Below are 20025 nucleotides of genomic sequence, written 5' to 3' on the forward strand. Positions count from 1 at the left end.
CTGTACATGTGGTGAATGCCTTTAAAAAAGGGGTTTTATGAAAAAGGTAAAAGGTCAGTCTTCATAACATCCTAAATACGTTCCACATTCCTCCTACAGTATGTTACTTAAAAACAGCCATCGTAAATCTTAATATGACACAGTTTACAACTGTTTATGACACTTTACTGTCCCAGAAAGACAGATAGCTGCTGTAAAGAACGAGTGTCCCTAATACAACTACACCATAGTTCCCATCAGTAGCTAAGTTGTGTTTATTACCAAATAAAACGGAGTAAAATGTTGCAAAAAATGGCATGCCCTAATGAACATTACCCTGATTCTCACATCTCCTCTCACCATGTTTATTCTTCAGGTTCCTCTCGATGTTGGCCACACAGGACGCACAGGTCATTCCACCAATCTGGATGAAGCATTTAGCGAGGGTGTCCGGGTGCTCCTTAACACCCTCAGGGGACAGGGAGCAGGACGAGGGGGGACGGATAACTGGGACGGTCAACAGGGAGTTGGTTTCTAAAAGGACAACATAGCAACAATGAGTTTCATAAACATTTCAATTTCTCATTCTGCTTTCTATGGCTGTTCTCCAACTACTGTTCTGGGAAGTTTCCATGAGTTACAAACAGAGATATTATTACAAAACAGAGACAGATTCATTTGTTTTGCTTCACAGCTAGAGATATTATTACAAACAGAGAGAGTAATTAGTTTTGTTTCACAGCTAGAGATATTATTAGGGGTCGTGTTACTAAACTCCGGAAACTTCACCAAAGACAGAAATTCCTGTTGTAGGATTCCTAGAAACAGGAGGGAGGGAATCCTCCAACCAGGATCTCTGAAAAACCTGGGAATGTATGGAATGTTTACTGAATGTTGAAACCCTAGTTAGGAGGATAAAATAATACAAACTGCCCATCAACTCACCAGGCAGGAAGGCATCAAATCCCATGTCCTCTATGGCCTCCCTGAGCTCTTCTGGTTGGGTGAGGAGAGGGTCGTACTCAAACGCCCCTCTGTGATTGGCCAGCGACACCTTGGCTGAGCGCACCCCCTTCCTCTGAGAAAGCATCCCCTCGATGGACTGAACACAGAACCCACAGGTCATCCCCTCGATATGGATTAGGGCCGTGGTCGTCAGAGGCTGGCTGTAGCAGGGCTGGGTGGAGGAGAGGCCGGCCTGGGACAACGGTGGTGGTGTGGTGGATGTAGGGCTAACACCTCCAGAGGTAGAGCTCCAGGGTTGGGTTTTAAACGTCCCCGGTGGCAGGGCCTCGATGGCTTGCTGTAGCCCAGACACAGTCACCCTCCCTGGGTCATAGAGAATGGAGGCGCTCTCGCTCTCCAACAATACCTCTATGGAGGTCACCCCAGCCAGCTTGGAGATGTTATCCTGGATGTTTACCACACAGGAGCGGCAGTGCATGCCCATCACCCTGAGGGTAGTCTGGGCCGAGTCTGTGGACACCTCAGAATCCTCGGTGGGTGATGAGGCAGCGCTTAGCAACCGCTCCATCTCGCTGACGGACAGCTGCAGGGGGCGGGACTTGGACTTGGGCGTGGCCTTGAAGCCGGTCTTGGCGATCTGGGTGATGATGTCGTCGATGGTGATGAGGTATGGCAGGTAGAGAACCGTGGCCTCCTGGGAGTCTAGAACCACTGGGTGGAGAACACACAGGGGAAACATTTCTAATCTCCCAACAATCCTAGTATCACAGAGTGGGGAGTACAGACTAACAGGAGATTCTGAGATGTTTCAAGATTATTTCTGACTACAAGTTAATGTTAAGTGAGAATACTAGACTACAACAACCTCCCATATTCATTCATTGCTATAGAACGCCAGGCGGTCAGTTAAAGGTCCAGTGGATGTTTTTCCTGTGTTTTATACAGTCGGAAGTTTACATACACCTTAGCCAAATACATTTAAACTACATTTTTCACAATTCCTGACATTTAATCCTAGTAAAAATTCCTTGTCTTAGGTCGGTTAGGATCGCCACTTTATTTTAAGAATGTGAAATGTCAGAATAATAGTAGAGAGTGATTTATTTCAGCTTTTATTTATTTCATCACATTCCCAGTGAGTCAGAAGTTTACATACACTCAAATAGTTTTTGGTAGCATTACTGTTAAATTGTTGAACTTGGGTCAAACGTTTTGGGTAGCCTTCCACAAGCTTCCCACAATAAGTTGGGTGAATTTTGGCCCATTCCTCTTGACAGGGCTGGTGTAACTGAGTCAGGTTTGTAGGCCTCCTTGCTCGCAAACGCTTTTTCAGTTCTGCCCACAAATCTTCTATAGGATTGAGGTCAGGGCTTTGTGATGGCCATTCCAATACCTTGACTTTATTGTCCTTAAGCCATTTTGCCACAAATTTGGAAGTATGCTTGGGGTCATTGTGCATTTGGAAGACCCATTTGCGACCAAGCTTTAACTTCCTGACTGATGTCTTGAGATGTTGCTTCAATTTATCCACATACTTTTTCTTCATCATGATGCCACCTATTGTGTGAAGTGCACCAGGCCCTCCTGCAGCAAAGCACCCCCACAACATGATGCTGCCACCCCCGTGTTTCACGGTTGGGATGGTGTTCTTCGGCTTGCAAGTCTCCCCCCTTTTCCCTCCGAACATAACGATGGTCATTATGGCCAAACAGTTCTATTTTTGTTTCATCAGACCAGAGGACATTTCTCCAAAAAGTACAATCTTTGTCCCCATGTGCAGTTGCAAACCGTAGTCTGGCTTTTTTATGGTGGTTTTGGAGCAGAGGCTTCTTCCTTGCTGAGCGGACTTTCAGGTTACGTCGATATAGGACTCGTTTTACTGTGTAAATGACACTTTTGTACCTGTTTCCTCCAGCATCTTCACAAGGTCTTTTGCTCTTATTCTGGGATTGATTTGACTTTTCGCACCAAAGTACGTTCATCTCTAGGAGAACGCGTCTCCTTTCTGAGGGGTATGACGGCTGCGTGGTCCCATGGTGTTTATACTTGCGTACTATTGTTTGTACAGATGAACAGGGTACCTTCAGGCGTTTGGAAATTGCTCCCAAGGATGAACCAGACTTGTGGAGGTCTACAATTTGTTTTCTGAGGTCTTGGCGGATTTATTTTGATTTTCCCATGATGTCAAGCAAAGAGGCACTGAGTTTGAAGGCAGCCTTGAAATACATCCACAGGTACACCTCCAATTGACTCAAATGATGTCAATTAGCCTATCAGAAGCTTCTAAAGCCATGACATCATTTTCTGGAATTTTCCAAGCTGTTTAAAGGCACAGTCAACTTAGTGTATGTAAACTTCTGACCCACTGGAATTGTGATACAGTGAATTATAAGTGAAATAATCTGTCTGTAAACAATTGATGGAAAGATTATTTGTGTCATGCACAAAGTAGATGTCCTAACCGACTTGCCATAACTATAGTTTGTTAACAAGACATTTATGGAGTGGTTGAAAAACGAGTTTTAAGTGTATGTAAACTTCCGACTTGAACAGTATGAGGTTGGAATAATACTGTGAAATTGTGAAAAGAGCTGTTTGAAAAGACCACCTGGAATTTCTGCCCGTTTTGATGGGATGACATTTTGCCCTGCCTGGTGACATCACCAGGTGGTAAACTAGTTAAACCAATAAAGAGTTCCAGAACCTTCCTGTTTTCCCCTCCTCACTCAGACCACTCACAGACAGTCCTAGCAAATTCATGATTGAGAAATTACTCTTCGCTAAGAAGCTATTTTTTGTTTGTTTTCAATTTAAAAGAAACAAAATGAATCACAGTAGGGTACTTAATTGTTACCCAGAAATGATTTGATATTGATATAAAGACTGTTGAATTGGACCTGTAACCAGGTCAGCACTACACTAGGTCAGCACTCAATGAGTTACGATCAAATGATAATGACCTTCAGTGTAAAACCTGTGACTACTACGATCAAATTATAATGACTACTACTCAATACAAGGTAAGTAAGTCACCTTTAATTTTCTCAACTCCTTTCAGTTTGCCAATCTTTCCTTCGATGGTGGTGGTGCAGGACAGACAGACCATGCCCTCGATACGCATCTTCACCTGTGAGGATGTGGCCGGGTCTGGGACAGGGGCTAAACCTGGAACCAGGGCTGGGACAGAGGCTGGGACTGAGACAGGGTCTGGGACTGAGACTAGGGTTTCCTCTGTAGGGGCCTCCAGGAAGGAGGCCAAGCTACTAACCACCTCCCCCAGCTGCAGTGCACTGATCAGGGCAGGGATGAAGGTAATGAACACCCCCCTCTGGTCCTCGTTCTCCTGGACCTCCAGGACCCCTGGGAGCTGAGCTAGCCTGGCCAGAGCCTCCCGTTGGGCATCGGGGGTGAGAAGGGCTGGGGTGGGGATCAGCTGTGTGTCTGTGGGGACCTCGGAGGCTGTGGTAGTGTCTGAGAGGATGGAGTCAAACCCCATGTCCTCGATGGCCTCCGCCAGATCCTCTGGGGTGTGGAGGCTGTGGTTGAAGATGATGCTGGCATTCTTCAGCTCCAGAGAAACCTACCAGGAAATATGTACGTCAAACAAACTGAATAATGACTTTATACTGCATCAACAGAAGTGACAGTGTAATTCCAATGTACAGTCAGTTTCTAAAACAAGGCCTTGAAACTAAACAGAATTATATCGCAGCCATACAATTGTCATGTCACGGTTACTGTGTAAATCAGCACTATTCTTTATTTTTCCTCCCCAATTTCGGGGTATCCAATTGGTAGTTACATCGCTGCAACTCCTGTACGGACTCGGGAGAGGTCGAAGGTCGAGAGCCAAGCGTCCTCCTAAACACAACCCAACCAAGCCGCACTGCTTCTTGACACAATGCCCACTTAACCCGCACCAATGTGTCAGAGGAAACACTGTGCACCCTGCGACCGTGTCAGCATGCACTGCGCCCGGCCCACTGGGCCAATTGTGCGCCGCCCCATGGGTCTCCTGATCGTGGCCGGCTGCGACAGAGCCTGGACTCAAACCCAGAATCTATAGTGGCACAGCTAGCACTGCGATGCAGTGTCTTAGACCACTGCGCCACTCGGGAGGCCTTAAAATCAGCATGATTCTGAGATTCATAGCATGGACTATAAATCACATACACTGAGAGGGTTACAGGTTAATGGATATCATGTGATGGCATTGTTCTTGACTGACAGCTGGTCTTTACAGGACTGTCATTGGTCATTGTGGGTCGATAACTGTCTGGAGGTTAGCAGAAGATAATCCTCGTGAAACACAATGGATAAAGCCAAACTCCAGACCCCAGGTTATAACCTCCAACCAGGGGCTGTTTTTCATGGTCAGGTCACACTCACACAGACACACACTCACACAGACACACACTCACACAGACACACACTCACAGGGAAACGTGTGATTAACCGACGCCATCACCTGACCACTCATCCCTGACTGAACTGCGAGTTAAAAACACAGCAGGGAAGTGTGTGTGCACGTGCCAGAGATCTATGTTTTCCTAGGTGTGTGCGTGTCTGTGTCAGGGAGAGAGCGAGAGTGAAAGAGAGACCGTCCTTTTCTCATACAGTTTCCTTTAACTTTGACACTAGTTAAAAAAAAATAAAAGAAGAAAACGATCCTATAGGCCTAAAGTCCACATGCAACAAAAACCTATTAAATCCTACCTTTAAGGCCATGTGCTGTTCTTTACAATAACACACATTAACATCCCCCTTTTTAAGGAATGAATGACATTTCCCGCCCTCTGTCTGCTAACCTCCAGACAGTTATCGACCCACAACGACCAATGACAGTCCTGTAAAGACCAGCTGTCAGTCAGGAACAACGCCATCACATGATATCCTCATTAACCTGTGCCTGAGGGGTAAGCACACAGAGAAGGACACATTTACTTGCATCTAGAACGTTCTTATAGATGCTACACGGAATTACGGATCACTGTTTATCTTCAATTAAGCTACATAAACCAGCCAACCCCTTAGGGGAGAGGAGGAGGCTGAGGTTAGATCCCAAATGGCACCCTATTCCGTAAATAGTTGAACCTATGGGCCCTGGTTAAAAGTAGTACACTATGTAGGGCATAGGGTGAGATTTGGGATGCAGCCTGGAAATCGGCCTGGATATTTATGTTGGGTGACATTTGTTAAATGAAATAAAAATGATGGTTGGTAACATATAGATGGAAAGCGTTATTGCTGCCTTCTCAATTCTAGCTGGTTAGTTTCCCATCTAGTTTTTATAATGTTCTGAAACCTGTTTTTTTTTATTTGATTTTTTTTAGCAAACTCAGCTATTTTACATTTCTTGAAATTGTACAATGGTGTCAAGCATATATTAGAAATGCAGACTTGGCAGTTTGAAGACATTCTGTTTCAAGGTTCAAAAGGTGACATTGATAAACACAAAGCTTTAAGGGTGAAAACATCCTTCAGATCCTGTAAAATCAGCTGGATGTGTAGGTTTACACATAGACCTATCCTGTTAGACACATTGGTCCAGTTTCCCCAGATCGGCACCTATTCCTGAACTAAAAAATCATACTGACTGGAGTCCCTATGTGGAAACCGGACCCACCTTGATGTGTAGGACTCCAGGCAGACCCCCAATGCGCAGCTCAATAGACTGAACACAGGAACCACAGGTCATCCCCTCTACACCCAGACATACTGAGCTCAGCTTGGCCTTCAGCGTCATGGTGAGTCCTTAGTCTGGGAACCAACAAGGAAATAGCATGGTTAAACGAAGAAAATAGTTCACATTCCAGAAAGCAAAACAAAAAAAGGTCAGAGACTATTTCTTAGCGCATGACAAGGATCTTGTTTCCCACGGCAAGAGAGAAACCGAAAGAAAACAGGCCAGTAAATATAACATTAGGGCTGACCCCATTTAGTGGACTTGTCCATTGTTTAGTCGATGGGCTGTTGGTCAACCAAGATTTCTTTAGTCGAGCAGTAGCAAAAAATACCCCCCCCCCCACAACCTGTCTGATTGGACTGATCCATTACGGAGGCCGTGGGGGTGGCACAGTCCATACGTCTAAGACATGTGCTACTGAACATTTATGTGGTTATATTAGGTAAGAACAACGACGCAACACTAATATCACCTATATTATACCCAATGTGTTTTCACCCGCGTTGGATAGCGGTCTCTGTCCGCGGTTCTGAAACACATCAGTGGGCTGTTGAATTGGCACCTTTTCCTAGACCATGTTGCTATGTGAATAATAGGTAAGTTAACAAGCCTTATCGGTATTGAGAACAATGTGGCGGAGACAGCAGCAGAGTTAGAGGACCAGAAAACAGCCCTTGCCTTAAAATTGTCTAAGAGAAGTGAGGAGAGAGGAAACCAACTTAATTAGGTCTATAATCAATAGCCTAACTGTTGAATGAGCCTGGCTTTATGAATCATCCATATATATATATCTACAGAAGACAGATCCTGTTTCTGTTGCCTGTTTGAGTGTTTGTTTAATAGCCTACATCGGTGGGAATCACCCAATTTCACAAATTCAACCGTTTTTAATCTTTGCTATGCTGAAATAAAAGGCTTTACACTTTCTTGTTTGTTAGAACAGCCTCTCTGGTTTTAGTTACAATTTATTTAGTGTTGTTTACAATTTATTTAGTGTTGTTTACAATTCATTTAGTGTTGTTTACAATTTATTTAGTGTTGTTTACAATTTATTTAGTGTTGTTTATAATTTATTTAGTGTGGTTTACAATTTATTTAGTGTTGTTTATAATTTATTTAGTGTTGTTTACAATTTATTTAGTGTTGTTTACAATTTATTTAGTGTTGTTTACCATTTATTTAGTGTTGTTTACACTGTTCCAAATGGTCAGAAAAATATATATTAATAACCCTCCTTTTTCTTGATCTCATTGTTGTTGTTGTTATTATTATTATTATTATTATTATTATTATTATTACTATTACTTATTATTATAATGATGATCATAATAATGTCCATTTCATAAATTGCATTCACGAATGAATGCGACTGTTTATAGTCTTTGCTGTAATAAAGTATTTTCCAAAAAAACATGACAGACTCTCTGGTAGACTTATCATTTATTTAGTGTTGCTTACATTGCTCCAAATGGTCAGGTGAATGATATTGTAATCTAACAGCACCTGTTTGGTACATAATACGCACGGGGTGCTGGCTCCTTATCTTCTTTATCTCCAGTATTTTCCACAACTAGTCAAATTTATTCCACAAATCTGACTTCCCCTTTACCGCCTGAGAAACCAGTAAACATTCCCCCGTTTTGAGTCTATTTGTCACGTCCTCTGCCTTCATTTTGCTTTCACATGTGTTACGATGTTCGGAGTTTGGCTGTAATTATGTTGCGGCTTCAGCAACACGGACAGCGCGATAGAACATCAGCAGGGTTTGTGGTGGTCGCCGCAGCAGGGAGGACAGAGACAATGGGTGCCAGTCACACAGTCAATGGAAGTATTTTTAATTTTTTTTTACACAGCAAGTCTGAGCCTGGCTCTGCACAATCAAATCAATTGCGGTCGTACTCCCTCTAGTAATTTGTGCCTTAATTATTTAATCACACAGAGCCCTTAAAGCACCAGACCAACTCAGTGCATTAATTATTTAATCACACAGAGCCCTTAAAGAACCCGCCCAACTCAGTGCAAAGAGTTGATTTGATTAAAACACATGGGATGTGTCTCCACATTAAAAAATATGCATTTGAACAATATGACCAATCGATTGGTCGAAAGAGCAGACAACTTTTATTTTCAGGCGCCCACCCTCCTGACTGCATGTCAGGCGCTCATTCTCCTTACTGCCTTGGTTTCAGGCTCCATCCCCTACTGCCTTGGTTTCAGGCTCCATCTCCTACTGCCTTGGTGTCAGGCTCCATCCCCTACTGCCTTGGTGTCAGGCTCCATCCCCTACTGCCTTGGTGTCAGGCTCCATCCCCTACTGCCTTGGTGTCAGGCTCCATCCCCTACTGCCTTGGTGTCAGGCTCCATCCCCTACTGCCTTGGTGTCAGGCTCCATCCCCTACTGCCTTGGTGTCAGGCTCCATCCCCTACTGCCTTGGTGTCAGGCTCCATCCCCTACTGCCTTGGTTTCAGGCTCCATCCCCTACTGCCTTGGTTTCAGGCTCCATCCCCTACTGCCTTGGTTTCAGGCTCCATCCCCTACTGCCTTGGTTTCAGGCTCCATCCCCTACTGCCTTGGTTTCAGGCTCCATCCCCTACTGCCTGTCAGGCTCTATCCCCTACTGCCTTGGTTTCAGGCTCCATCCCCTACTGCCTTGGTTTCAGGCTCCATCCCCTACTGCCTTGGTTTCAGGCTCCATCCCCTACTGCCTTGGTTTCAGGCTCCATCCCCTACTGTCTGTCAGGCTCTATCCCCTACTGCCTTGGTTTCAGGCTCCATCCCCTACTACCTGTCAGGCTCTATCCCCTACTGCCTTGGTTTCAGGCTCCATCCCCTACTGCCTGTCAGGCTCTATCCCCTACTGCCTTGGTTTCAGGCTCCATCCCCTACTGCCTTGGTTTCAGGCTCTATCCCCTACTGCCTCGGTGAGTAAGGCACTTTTCCACCTAACTGCTTCAAGGGCAAGGCTGACCCTGTTCTGCTCCAGGCCTGTTCTGTGTTTGGTATGTCCTTGGGTTGTGTTCGGTGGCAACTTCTTCCATTTAAAAATGGAGGCCACTGTGTTTTTGGGGGCCTTCAATGCTGCAAAAACGTTTTGGTACCCTTCTCGAGATCTGTGCCTCTACATAATACTGTCTCTACGGACAATTCCTTCGACCTCATGGCTTGGTTTTGGTTTTAACATGCACTGTCAACTGTGGGACCTTATATAAACGGGTGTGTGCCTTTCCCCCAAAAATGCTTAATCTATTTTCAATTCAGGCTGTAACAACAAAATGTGGGATAAGTCAAGGGGTATGAATACTTTCTGAAGGCACTGTAAATACTAGCGTTGCTAAAAGCAGCTACAAGCAATGTTCCCGCTAATGTTTTTCATCACTGAGCAAATTTCAGCACTGCCGAGCACAAACATGAACTAGGTGAAAATGATGTGCAACTTCTGGCACGAGTTTACTATGAACACTGAGGCTGTACCTGCTTTAACCTTTATGGGAAGGGGGTTCCACTAGCGGAACACCTGGCCTACAGCCAGTGAAATTGCAGGGCGCCAAATTCAAACAGAAATCTCATAATTAAAATTCCTCAAACATACAAGTATTATAAACCATTTTAAAGATAAGCGTCTTGTTAATCCAACCACAGTGTCTGATTTCAAAAAGGCTTTACGGCGAAAGAACACCATGCGATTATGTTAAGTCAGCGCCTAGCCACAGAAATCCATACAGCCATTTTCCAGCCAAGGAGAGGTGTCACAAAAGTCAGAAATAGCATTAAAATGAATCACTTACCTTTGATGATCTTCATCTGATGGCACTCCCAGGTCTCCATGTTAGACAATAAATGTTTGTTTTGTTCGATAAAGTTCATCTTCATGTCCAAATACTTCCTTTTTGTTCACGCGTTTAGTCCAGTAATCCAAATGCACAAAACACGGACGAAAAGTTAAAAAAGTTCCATTAAAGTTCGTAGAAACATGTCAAATGATGTTCCTAATCAATCCTTAGGGTGTTTTTATCATAAATATTCAATAATAAACAACCGGACAATACCGTTTTCATTAGAAAGGAAAGGGAACGAACATCGTGCGCACGGCCACGTGCGATAAACAACTCATGGCTTTCAGCTGAGCCACTTGCTTTGAGTGCTCTTATTCTCTCCCCTTCCACAATAGAGGCCTGAAACAACTTCTAAAGACTGCACTTCCCAAGGCTTCCAGTAGATGTCAACAATCTGACCCCACAGACACTGGATATTTATTTGATAGGCATTCACTTAAACTACAAACCTTAGAATTCCCACTTCCTGGTTGGATTTTTCTCAGGTTTTCCTGCCATATAAGTTATGTTATACTCACAGACATTATTTTAACAGTTGTGGAAACTTTAGAGTGTTTTCTATCCAAATCTACTAATCTACTATGCATATTCTAGCTTCTGGGCATGAGTAACAGGCAGTTTACTCTGGGCACGCTTTTCATCCAAACTTCCCAATGCTGCCCCCTATCCCAAAGAGGTTTTAAGTTAGTTTTAACAGTGGTCAAGAAGTCTCCTGCCCCCCCTTGGGTTGTGCCGTGGTGGAGATCTTTGTGGGCTATACTCGGCCTTGTCTCAGGATGGTAAGTTGGTAGTTGAAGATATCCCTCTAGTGGTGTGAGGGCTGTGCTTTGGCAAAGTGCGTGGGGTTAAATCGTGCCTGCTTGGCCCTGTCCGGAGGTATCTTGGCCCTGTCGTTGGACGGGGCCACAGTGTCTCCCGACCACTCCTGTCTCAGCCTCCAGTATTTATGCTGCTAGTTTATGTGTTGGTGGGCTAGGGTCAGTCTGTTATATCTGGAGTATTTCTCCTGTCTTATCCGGTGTCCTGTGTGAATTTAAATATGCTCTCTCTAATTCTCTCTTTCTTTCTCAGAGGACCTGAGCCCTAGGACCAGGCCTCAGGACTACCTGGCATGATGACTCCTTGCTGTCCCCAGTCCACCTGGCCGTGCTGCTGCTCCAGTTTCAACTGTTCTGCCTGCGGCTATGGAACCCTGACTTGTTCATCGGACGTGCTACCTGTCCCAGACCTGCTGTTTTCAACTCTCTAGAGACAGCAGGAGCGGTAGAGATACTCTTAATGATCGGCTATGAAAAGCCAACTTACATTTACTCCTGAGGTGCTGACCTGTTGCACCCTCGACAACCACTGTGATTATTATTATTATTTGACCCTGCTGGTTATCTATGAACATTTAAACATCTTCGCCATGTTCTGCTATAATCTCCACCCGGCACAGCCAGAAGAGGACTGGCCACCCCTCATAGCCTGGTTCCTCTCTAGGTTTCTTCCTAGGTTCTGGCCTTTCTAGTGAGGTTTTTCCTAGCCACCGTGCTTCTACACCTGCATTGCTTGCCGTTTGGGGTTCTGGGTTTCTGTACAGCACTGTGACATCAGCTGTTGTAAGAAGGGTTTTTATAAATAAATAAATGTGATTGATTGATTGATACTATGGCTATTTGACAATACTGTAGGCATACCAGAGTGGCCTGCCATAAAAAACAATGGAGAGAATGTCTCCCATAACATTTTAACATGGAATTAGCTGTTCTATCACTCAGTCTACAGTATCAGCCAATGTGTGGTGTTCAATGAAGGCCTACATTCCATGAGACTTCTGAAAAAACACACAGGGCTTGACCTTTAACCTGTTAATCCACTTGTCCTTCAGACAAGGAGGTGACTGAAAATGTTGTTTGATGCAAGAAACCACTGTACAAAATAAAATGCATCATTATTCCCATACCATTATTACAGAGAATCAGACAAATTATGCTACCCTCTGCCTATTGGCTACTTAGCTTATTCAAGCCCGTCTCAAAATACAACACTGCCCCTTTAAGACATAAAAAAAACTCCTACACTGACTTGTTTTTCAAAGATGTCCAGAAATGAACACATCTTGTAGGAAGCAATCACTCCCCCCATTGTTGACTACACATGATCTGTAACTGGGTTAATAACTCGAAAGATATGAACATGTACACACACTGGCTTTGATCTCAAAACAAGTGCATCTACTGACGACCGCTCATGCTGTGTAAACAGTCCAGTTCAAAGTGTATGGCACAGATCCATATATGGCAATGGTTTATTTACATATTGGCCTACCCCAGCTCTGATTGGTTATGGTGCACTGGTCTGTTTACAGTACAGGCCTACTCCGATGCATTCTGCCTACAACAAAATCTCTTGCATAGTTAGTTTTGCATACTAAGTCTTGCATAGTTTGGTTTCTTTCGGTATGTTACATTGAAAGTGGCTAATAATACGTTGATTCCACACTAAAGGGGGCAACTGAGAAGTTCAATCCCGTGCTTCTCTGAGACAGGTGGGTCACTGTACACACAATTTGGACACATCTAGGGCTCTCAGGACTAGCTACATCGACCTCAGACAAGTTACATCATAGGACTCCTCTAGGTTAGCTAGCCATGGCATGAAAGTCCTTTGATTAGCTTTGCATAACGTAGCTTAATTATATTTTTGGGATTGGCATTTCTAACGTTAAAGTCCACATCACCAAGACAGTTGTGAAGAGGGCACGACAAAACCTATTCCCCCTCAGGAGACTGAAAATATTTGGCATGGGTCCCCAGATCCTTAAAACATTCCAAATCTGCACCATCGAGAGCATCCTGACCGGTTGCATCACCGCCTGGTATAGCAACTGCTCGGCATCTGATCGTAAGGCGCTACAGAGGGTAGTACATATGGCCCAGTACATCACTGGGGCTAAGCTTCCCGCCATCTAGGACCTAGATGCGCTTTCAGAGGAAAGCGCATAAAATTGACATAGACACCAGTCACCCAAGCCTTTTCTCTGCAAGAGATAACAGAGCGCCAAGTCTAAGACCAAAAGCCTCCTTAAAACAGCTTCAACCCCCAAGCCATAAGACTGCTGCACAATTAACCAAATGGCCACCAGACTATTTACATTGACCCCCCCCCCCCCCCCCCCCCCTCAATTTATTTTGTACACTGCTGCTACTCTCTGTTTATTATCTATGCCTAGTCACTTCACCCCTACCTACAGTTGGGTAATTATGCAACTACAAGAACTTCTATGTCCTCAGGCTCAATTTTGGTGATTTTATTTAAAAAAATATGCATCATTTCCATCACAGTAATTTCTATCACAAACTTAACTGTGGTGGAAATGACAAAAATCCATTATGTTATTACTTTGTACTTTTTATACAGGCTTATTTAATCATGTTTTAAAGTACTTTCATCTAGAAAATGCTCCAAGGTGTGCACAACTGGAAAACTTAAGTAGTTTTTCTTTGTTTTTAGAAGATGCCACATAAATAAATAAAAATAAATAAAATTTGATTTGATTTGATTTGAAAACAGCAGAGGTCACAGACATATAGAAACAAAATGATCCTATACGATACCAGGAACATCTGCAAAAACACAGGGAGAGATACTGGAAGAAAAAAAGAGAAGGGAGAAGTGACATCTATCTCTGAGCTTACAAAGCGAGAACAAAGAAACAAGAGATGGAAATGTAACCAACGGAATAGAAGACAGACTTTAAAGAGAACAGTTACAATGGAGACCTACCTATCAGCCAACACAACACCTCAGTCACCAGATGACTTGCAGCCAGAACATGAGGCTAACATACCTGCCCCTAACTTACCTGCCCTGATACCCGGTCCTCATCGTCTGCAACAGGAATGAGAAGTCTAATTCTTGCTGGAAGGAAAAAGGTGGAAGACGGTCGCTCAAAAACAGAGATTTTTGCAAGACAAATGTCAAACCTGATAAAGCTTAACGGAAAACGGAGAAATACCAACAAAAAAAAGCAATGATCAACTGATGAAGAAAATAGATAGACAAAATTACCCAAAGACAAACAGAAAATGCAGGGAACTCTGAAGAACTTGAGAAGGATTTTATTGTTTCAAAATACCATCATTGCAGAGTTATCGTAAATAATCGAAAATAATGCGCAGTGCCAAGGACAAACAAGTGGCTACAAAAATGCTCAGAGGAAACATCCTGCGAAAGTGTGGCCTGGTCAAAGCTGCAAACAGAGAATTGGGATTTTCAGCAAAAGCAATGAGGGCCAATTAAAACAGGCCGTCTAGTCTTCAATACTCCAGGAACAAGCAGTGTAACATAATTAGCACAGCCACAGAAGAGAAAATCACTAGATTCTATGAACGTGATGACAACAGTAGAACAACAACAGGGGAAAAGGGACACTAACGAGGAACAACAAAACAAAGCAGAAGCGCTTCTTGAATGGCACAATTCAGAACCTTTATCAGGATTTTAAGAGGGAATAATCAGAGATTAAAAAATGTCCTACTATGAATTCTTTAAAACACGTCCTTTTTGGGTTGTCAAGCCAACAGTCCAGGATAGGGACACATGTCTCTGCAAAACCCCACGCCAACCTCCAGTTCATGGTGGACAAACTACAGCATCACAAAGTGATCAGCTGCAGCAACACTGAGAAAGTTAGTGAGTCTTTGTGCTGTGAGAACCTGAAGAAAGAGTGCATGTACACAGTTCTCCCTTTGCCAAGCAAAATAGCTTAAAACATCTGACTTTGATACTGGTGAGCAGACATGGTGGTTTGAGTGGAAATAGATGTCATTTCCACCACAACCATATTTTTTGGTAAATTATTATATTATGTATAATTGCATTGATTGATTTAATGATGTGATGAAATGACATTCCTCTATGGCTGTTTGAGAAAAATATATAAATTCCTAAATAGGACAATCGCAGCCATTATCAGCCATTATTTCTAGACAAATCAAACACGATTATAATACTGGTAAAATGGTGTTTCAATTCATTTTTATTTCTGAAACCTTGCCGGGCCAAAGTGCCCGAAGTTGCAGAATCACCCAGGTACAAATTACCTCAACTAACCTGTAACCCCGCACATTGACTTGGTACCGGTAACCCCTGTATATAGCCTCGCTATTGTTATTGTGTTACTTTAGTTTATTTGGTAAATATTTTCTTAACTCTTCTTGAAGTGCATTGTTGGTTAAGGGCTTGTAAGTCAGCATTTCACGGTAAGGTCTACACTTGTTGTATTCGGCGCATGTGACAAATAAAGTATGATTTGATTTGATTTGATTTCCTGGTTACTAAAATAATAGTTTGACAAAACAAGCACTGTGAAATATATTTTCAATAACCAAAATGTTTGTATTTTCAGCTGTTTGAAGCTGGTGTACAAAACCGAAAGCAAAAGACGCAAAAAACTAACTTTAAAGATGGGCAGTAAAGAAATAGCGCACATAGAACAGATCTACCACGTCTTAGACTTGCTTTCGATGAAAATACAATTTCTATAAGTTATATTTCTACTCACATTGGCTTAATCGAAAAATATGACACCACAGCAAATGCTCAGTAATTTATTTTCGTATGAGGTGCAATCTGTATTTTAAATCATAGCTATATTATATTAGCATAGCTAGTCCAATAATGGACTAAAGGAACCCACGTTACTCGGGGCGGCAGGGTAGCCTAGTGGTTAGAGCATTGGACTAGTAACCGAAAGGTAGTTAAATAAAAAAAATACTCGGACCTTAGCTAACAACTTTGGTTATTGAAATATATATATTTCACATTGCTTGTTTTGTTACATGTTCATTTTAAAGATACATTGGTTCTGGAAGCCAAAACAGCCAATACTCAATTTAAACGTCAATGGATTGTCAATTGCGGTACGGTTCTAGAAACATGGAGCAAATAAAGTATGATTAGATGTTTTTTATTTGTACACTGTTTAAACGCAGTTGCAGCCGATTGTATTTTTCGTCGGGGCTAAACTCCCCCCAAAAGAAGACGCATTCATCCAATGACTCCTATGTGTAATGTAAATGCACTAAATGTCATGATCAAGGGCTAGCTGGCTTTTAATTCTTTGGATCTGCTTTCCAATCAAGCACCAACAAACTGCTGTTAGCTACTAAAACTATATAGCTATAAGTTGCTAAAGCAAACGTTATTTAGGACAAAACATTATCAGATATTTACCTGTTTAACTAGAAGACAACCATGTAACGTTAGCTAAGTTGAAGATGTTGTAGTGTTGACGTTGCAAAAACGATATTCGGAGTTGTTAAGGGTGGAGAAAGTTGACTTTCCTGGCTTATTTCCTTGCTAGCAAGTTAGTGGTCTCCTTATAGCCACAACAAGTGCTGTACTACTCCAGCTTGTATCTAAGTACAAGAACATTGACATGCCTTGTTTAGGGTGTCGATGTGTGGTTTTCCATGGTGACGTCACACGGTTTAAATTGCGGGGGACCTGCGCGAGAGAGAGATGGATGAGCTTCCTGCTGCAGGTGATGCACTTGGGGGTACCTCTCAGTGGTGGAAAATGTACCTAATCGTCATACTTGAGTAAAAGTAAAGAAACCTTAAAATAAATAACTCAAGTAAAAGTGAAAGTCACCCAGTAAAATCATACTTGAGTAAAAGTCCAAAAGTATTTGGTTTTAAATATATTTAAGTATCAAAAGTAAATGTACTGCTAAAATATACTTACGTCTCAAAATAATAAATACTTTCAAATTCCTTATATTAAGCAAATTGTTTAAAAAAATTAGCCAGGGGCACACTCCATCACTCAGACATCATTTACAAACAAAGCATTTGTGTTTAGTGTGTTCGCCAGATCAGATCCAGGAGGGACGACTAGGGATTTTCTCTTTATGTGTGTGAATTAGACCATTTTCCTGTATGGAGTAAAAAGTACATTATTTCCTTTAGGAACGTAGTGGAGTAAAAGTCAAAGTTGTAAAATATATAAATAGTAAAATAAAGTACAGATACCCAAAATAGTATTTATACTTATTAAGTACTTGACACCACTGCTGCCTCTAAATATTCTAAACTGGTTTCATCCATTGGTTTCCTATCCTTGTCTCCTATCCTTGTCTCCTTCGCTTCATTTGCACTGATCTGTGAACAACTTTAGCATAGTTCATATTTTGTAGCCTGTGTTGTTCACAGCTGAACAAAAAGCAAATGGCATTGTGTCGATTAGGCTTGGACATGTTTTTTTTTAATTTCTATTCCATTCTATTCTTTTCCAAGTTAGGCATGACTTACCATGCACTGAATGGAGCTGTAAGCATGCTACACATTGCTGCGTAAGTACGGACTTTCTAATCCACATTACCTTGGTTTGGTATCGAACAAACACCTCACAAAACATGGAGTCAGAAGTCAGAACCAAATAGGTATATCCTTGACTCATCAAAACGCACAGTAGGAAGGGACGTGCCAACTAGCTAACCAGCTACAAATAATAATAATAATAAGGACAACGATGGCTTACCCGGTAATTCCAGAACCAGAACCTATGGAAATGAAGGGCGATACGTACAACAACTGGACATTTCTGTCATTGGGAAAACTATGGGATAGCTACCGGTCTGGACAAAAAGGAAGCAAAAGTCCGCATAGCAACTCTGCTAACCTTGATGGGGAAAGAAATGTCCAAGAAACTACCAAATACACACAAATCTAAAGGGATGAAATAAGAATATGTACATATAAATATGTGGATAAGCGATTGTAACAGTATAATGACCGAGCGGCATAGGCAGGATGCAATAGATGGTATAACATACAGTTTATACTTTTGAGATGAGTAATGCAAGATATGTAAACATTATTAAAGTTGCATTATTAAAGTGACTGGTGTTCCATTTATCAAGTGGCCAATTATTTTGAGTCTGTATGTAGTCTGTCTCTGTGCTAGTGATGGCTGTTTAACAGTCTGAAGGCCTTGAGACAGAAGCTGTTTTTCAGTCTCTCGGTCCCAGCTTTGATGCACCTGATGCACCTCGCCTTCTGGATGGTAGCGGGGTGAACAGGCAGTTGCTCGAGTGGTTGATGTCCTTGATAATCTTTTTGGTCTTCCTGTGACATCGGGTGCTGTAGGTGTCCTGGAGGGCAGGTAGTGATGCATTGTGCAGACCGCACCACCCTCTGGAGGGCCTTGCGGCTGTGGGCGGTGCAGTTGCAGTTGCCCTACAAGGCGGTGATACAGCCCCGACAGGATGCTCTCAATTGTGCATTTTTAAAAGATTGGGATGGTTTTAGATGCCAAGCCAAATTTCTTTAGCCTCCTGAGGTTGAAAAGGTGCTGTTGCGACTTCTTCACCACACTGTCTGTGTGGGTGGACCATTTCAGTTTGTCTGTGATGTGTTAAGCAGAGGGACTTAAAACTGTCCACCTTCTCCACTGCTGCCCCGTCTCCATCTCCTTTGTTTTGTTGACGTTGAGTGAGAGGTTGTTTTCCCAGCAACACACTCCGAGTGCCCTCACCTCCTCCCTGTAGGCTGTCTCGTCATTGTTTGTAATCAAGCCCACTACTTTTGTGTCGTCTGCAAACTTAATGATTGAGTTGGAGGCGTGTGCGTGGCCACGTGGTCATGGGTGAACAGGAAGTACAGGAGGAGGCTGAGAACACACCCTTGTGGGGCCCCAGTGTTGAGGATCAGCGAAGTGGAGATGTTGCTTCCTACCTTCACCACCTGGAGGCAGCCTATCAGAAAGTCCAGGACCCAGTTGCACAAGGCGGGGTTGAGACCGAAGGCCTCAAGCTTAATGATGAGCTCGCAGGGTACTATGGTGTTGAATGCTGAGCCGTAGTCAATGAACAGCATTCTCACATAGGTATTCCTCTTGTCCAGATTGGATAGGGCAGTGTGCAGTGTGATGGCGATTGCATCGTCTGTGGACCTATTGCGGTGGTATGCAAATTGGGTCTAAGGTGGGTCTAAGGTGGCAGGTAAGGTGGAGGTGATATTATCCTTGACTAGCCTCTCAAATGACTTCATGATGACAGAAGTGAGTGCTACGGGGCGGTAGTCATTTAGTTCAGTTATCTGTGCCTTTTTGGGTACAGGAACAATGGTGGCCATCTTGAAGCATGTGGGAACAGCAGACTGGGATAGGCAGCAATTGAATATGTCCGTAAATACACCAGCGAACTGGTCTGTGCATGCTTTGAGGACTCGGCCAGGGATACTGTCTAGGCCGGCAGCCTTGCGAGGGTCAATGCGTTTAAATGTCTTATTTTCGTCGGCCACAGAGTAGGAGAGTGGGGCCCAGCAGTACATGGTAGCGGGCCGCGTCGGTGGCACTGTATTATCCCCAAAGCGGGCAAAGAAGGTTTTTAGTTTGTCTGGAAGCAAGACGTCAGTGTCCATGACGTGGCTGGTCACATTGCGACTCCACTTTGTCCCTATATCGTCATTTCTCTTGTTTAATTGCCTTGCGGAGAGAATAACTACACTGTTTATTTTCGGCCATATTCCCAGTCATCTTTCCATGGTTGAATGCAATGGTTTGTGCTTTTA

The 20025-nt window shown here is 43.1% G+C and overlaps 1 protein-coding gene across 1 annotated transcript in view; it reads right to left on the reverse strand.

The window, feature by feature from the left end:
* The window catches only part of LOC110504534 (copper-transporting ATPase 1-like), a 71167-nt gene extending 54234 nt beyond the window's left edge, over positions 1 to 16933 (reverse strand). Inside the window, 5 exon segments of the mRNA XM_036970270.1 lie at positions 340 to 513; positions 925 to 1656; positions 3979 to 4525; positions 6572 to 6705; positions 16685 to 16933. Coding sequence (XP_036826165.1) covers positions 340 to 513; positions 925 to 1656; positions 3979 to 4525; positions 6572 to 6691 — 1573 coding nt within the window. The 5' untranslated portion in view covers positions 6692 to 6705; positions 16685 to 16933.
* Between the last annotated feature and the right edge of the window lie 3092 nt (positions 16934 to 20025).

The sequence above is a fragment of the Oncorhynchus mykiss genome, chromosome 31 (genome assembly GCF_013265735.2).
Source record: "Oncorhynchus mykiss isolate Arlee chromosome 31, USDA_OmykA_1.1, whole genome shotgun sequence".
Classification (NCBI taxonomy): Eukaryota; Metazoa; Chordata; class Actinopteri; order Salmoniformes; family Salmonidae; genus Oncorhynchus; species Oncorhynchus mykiss.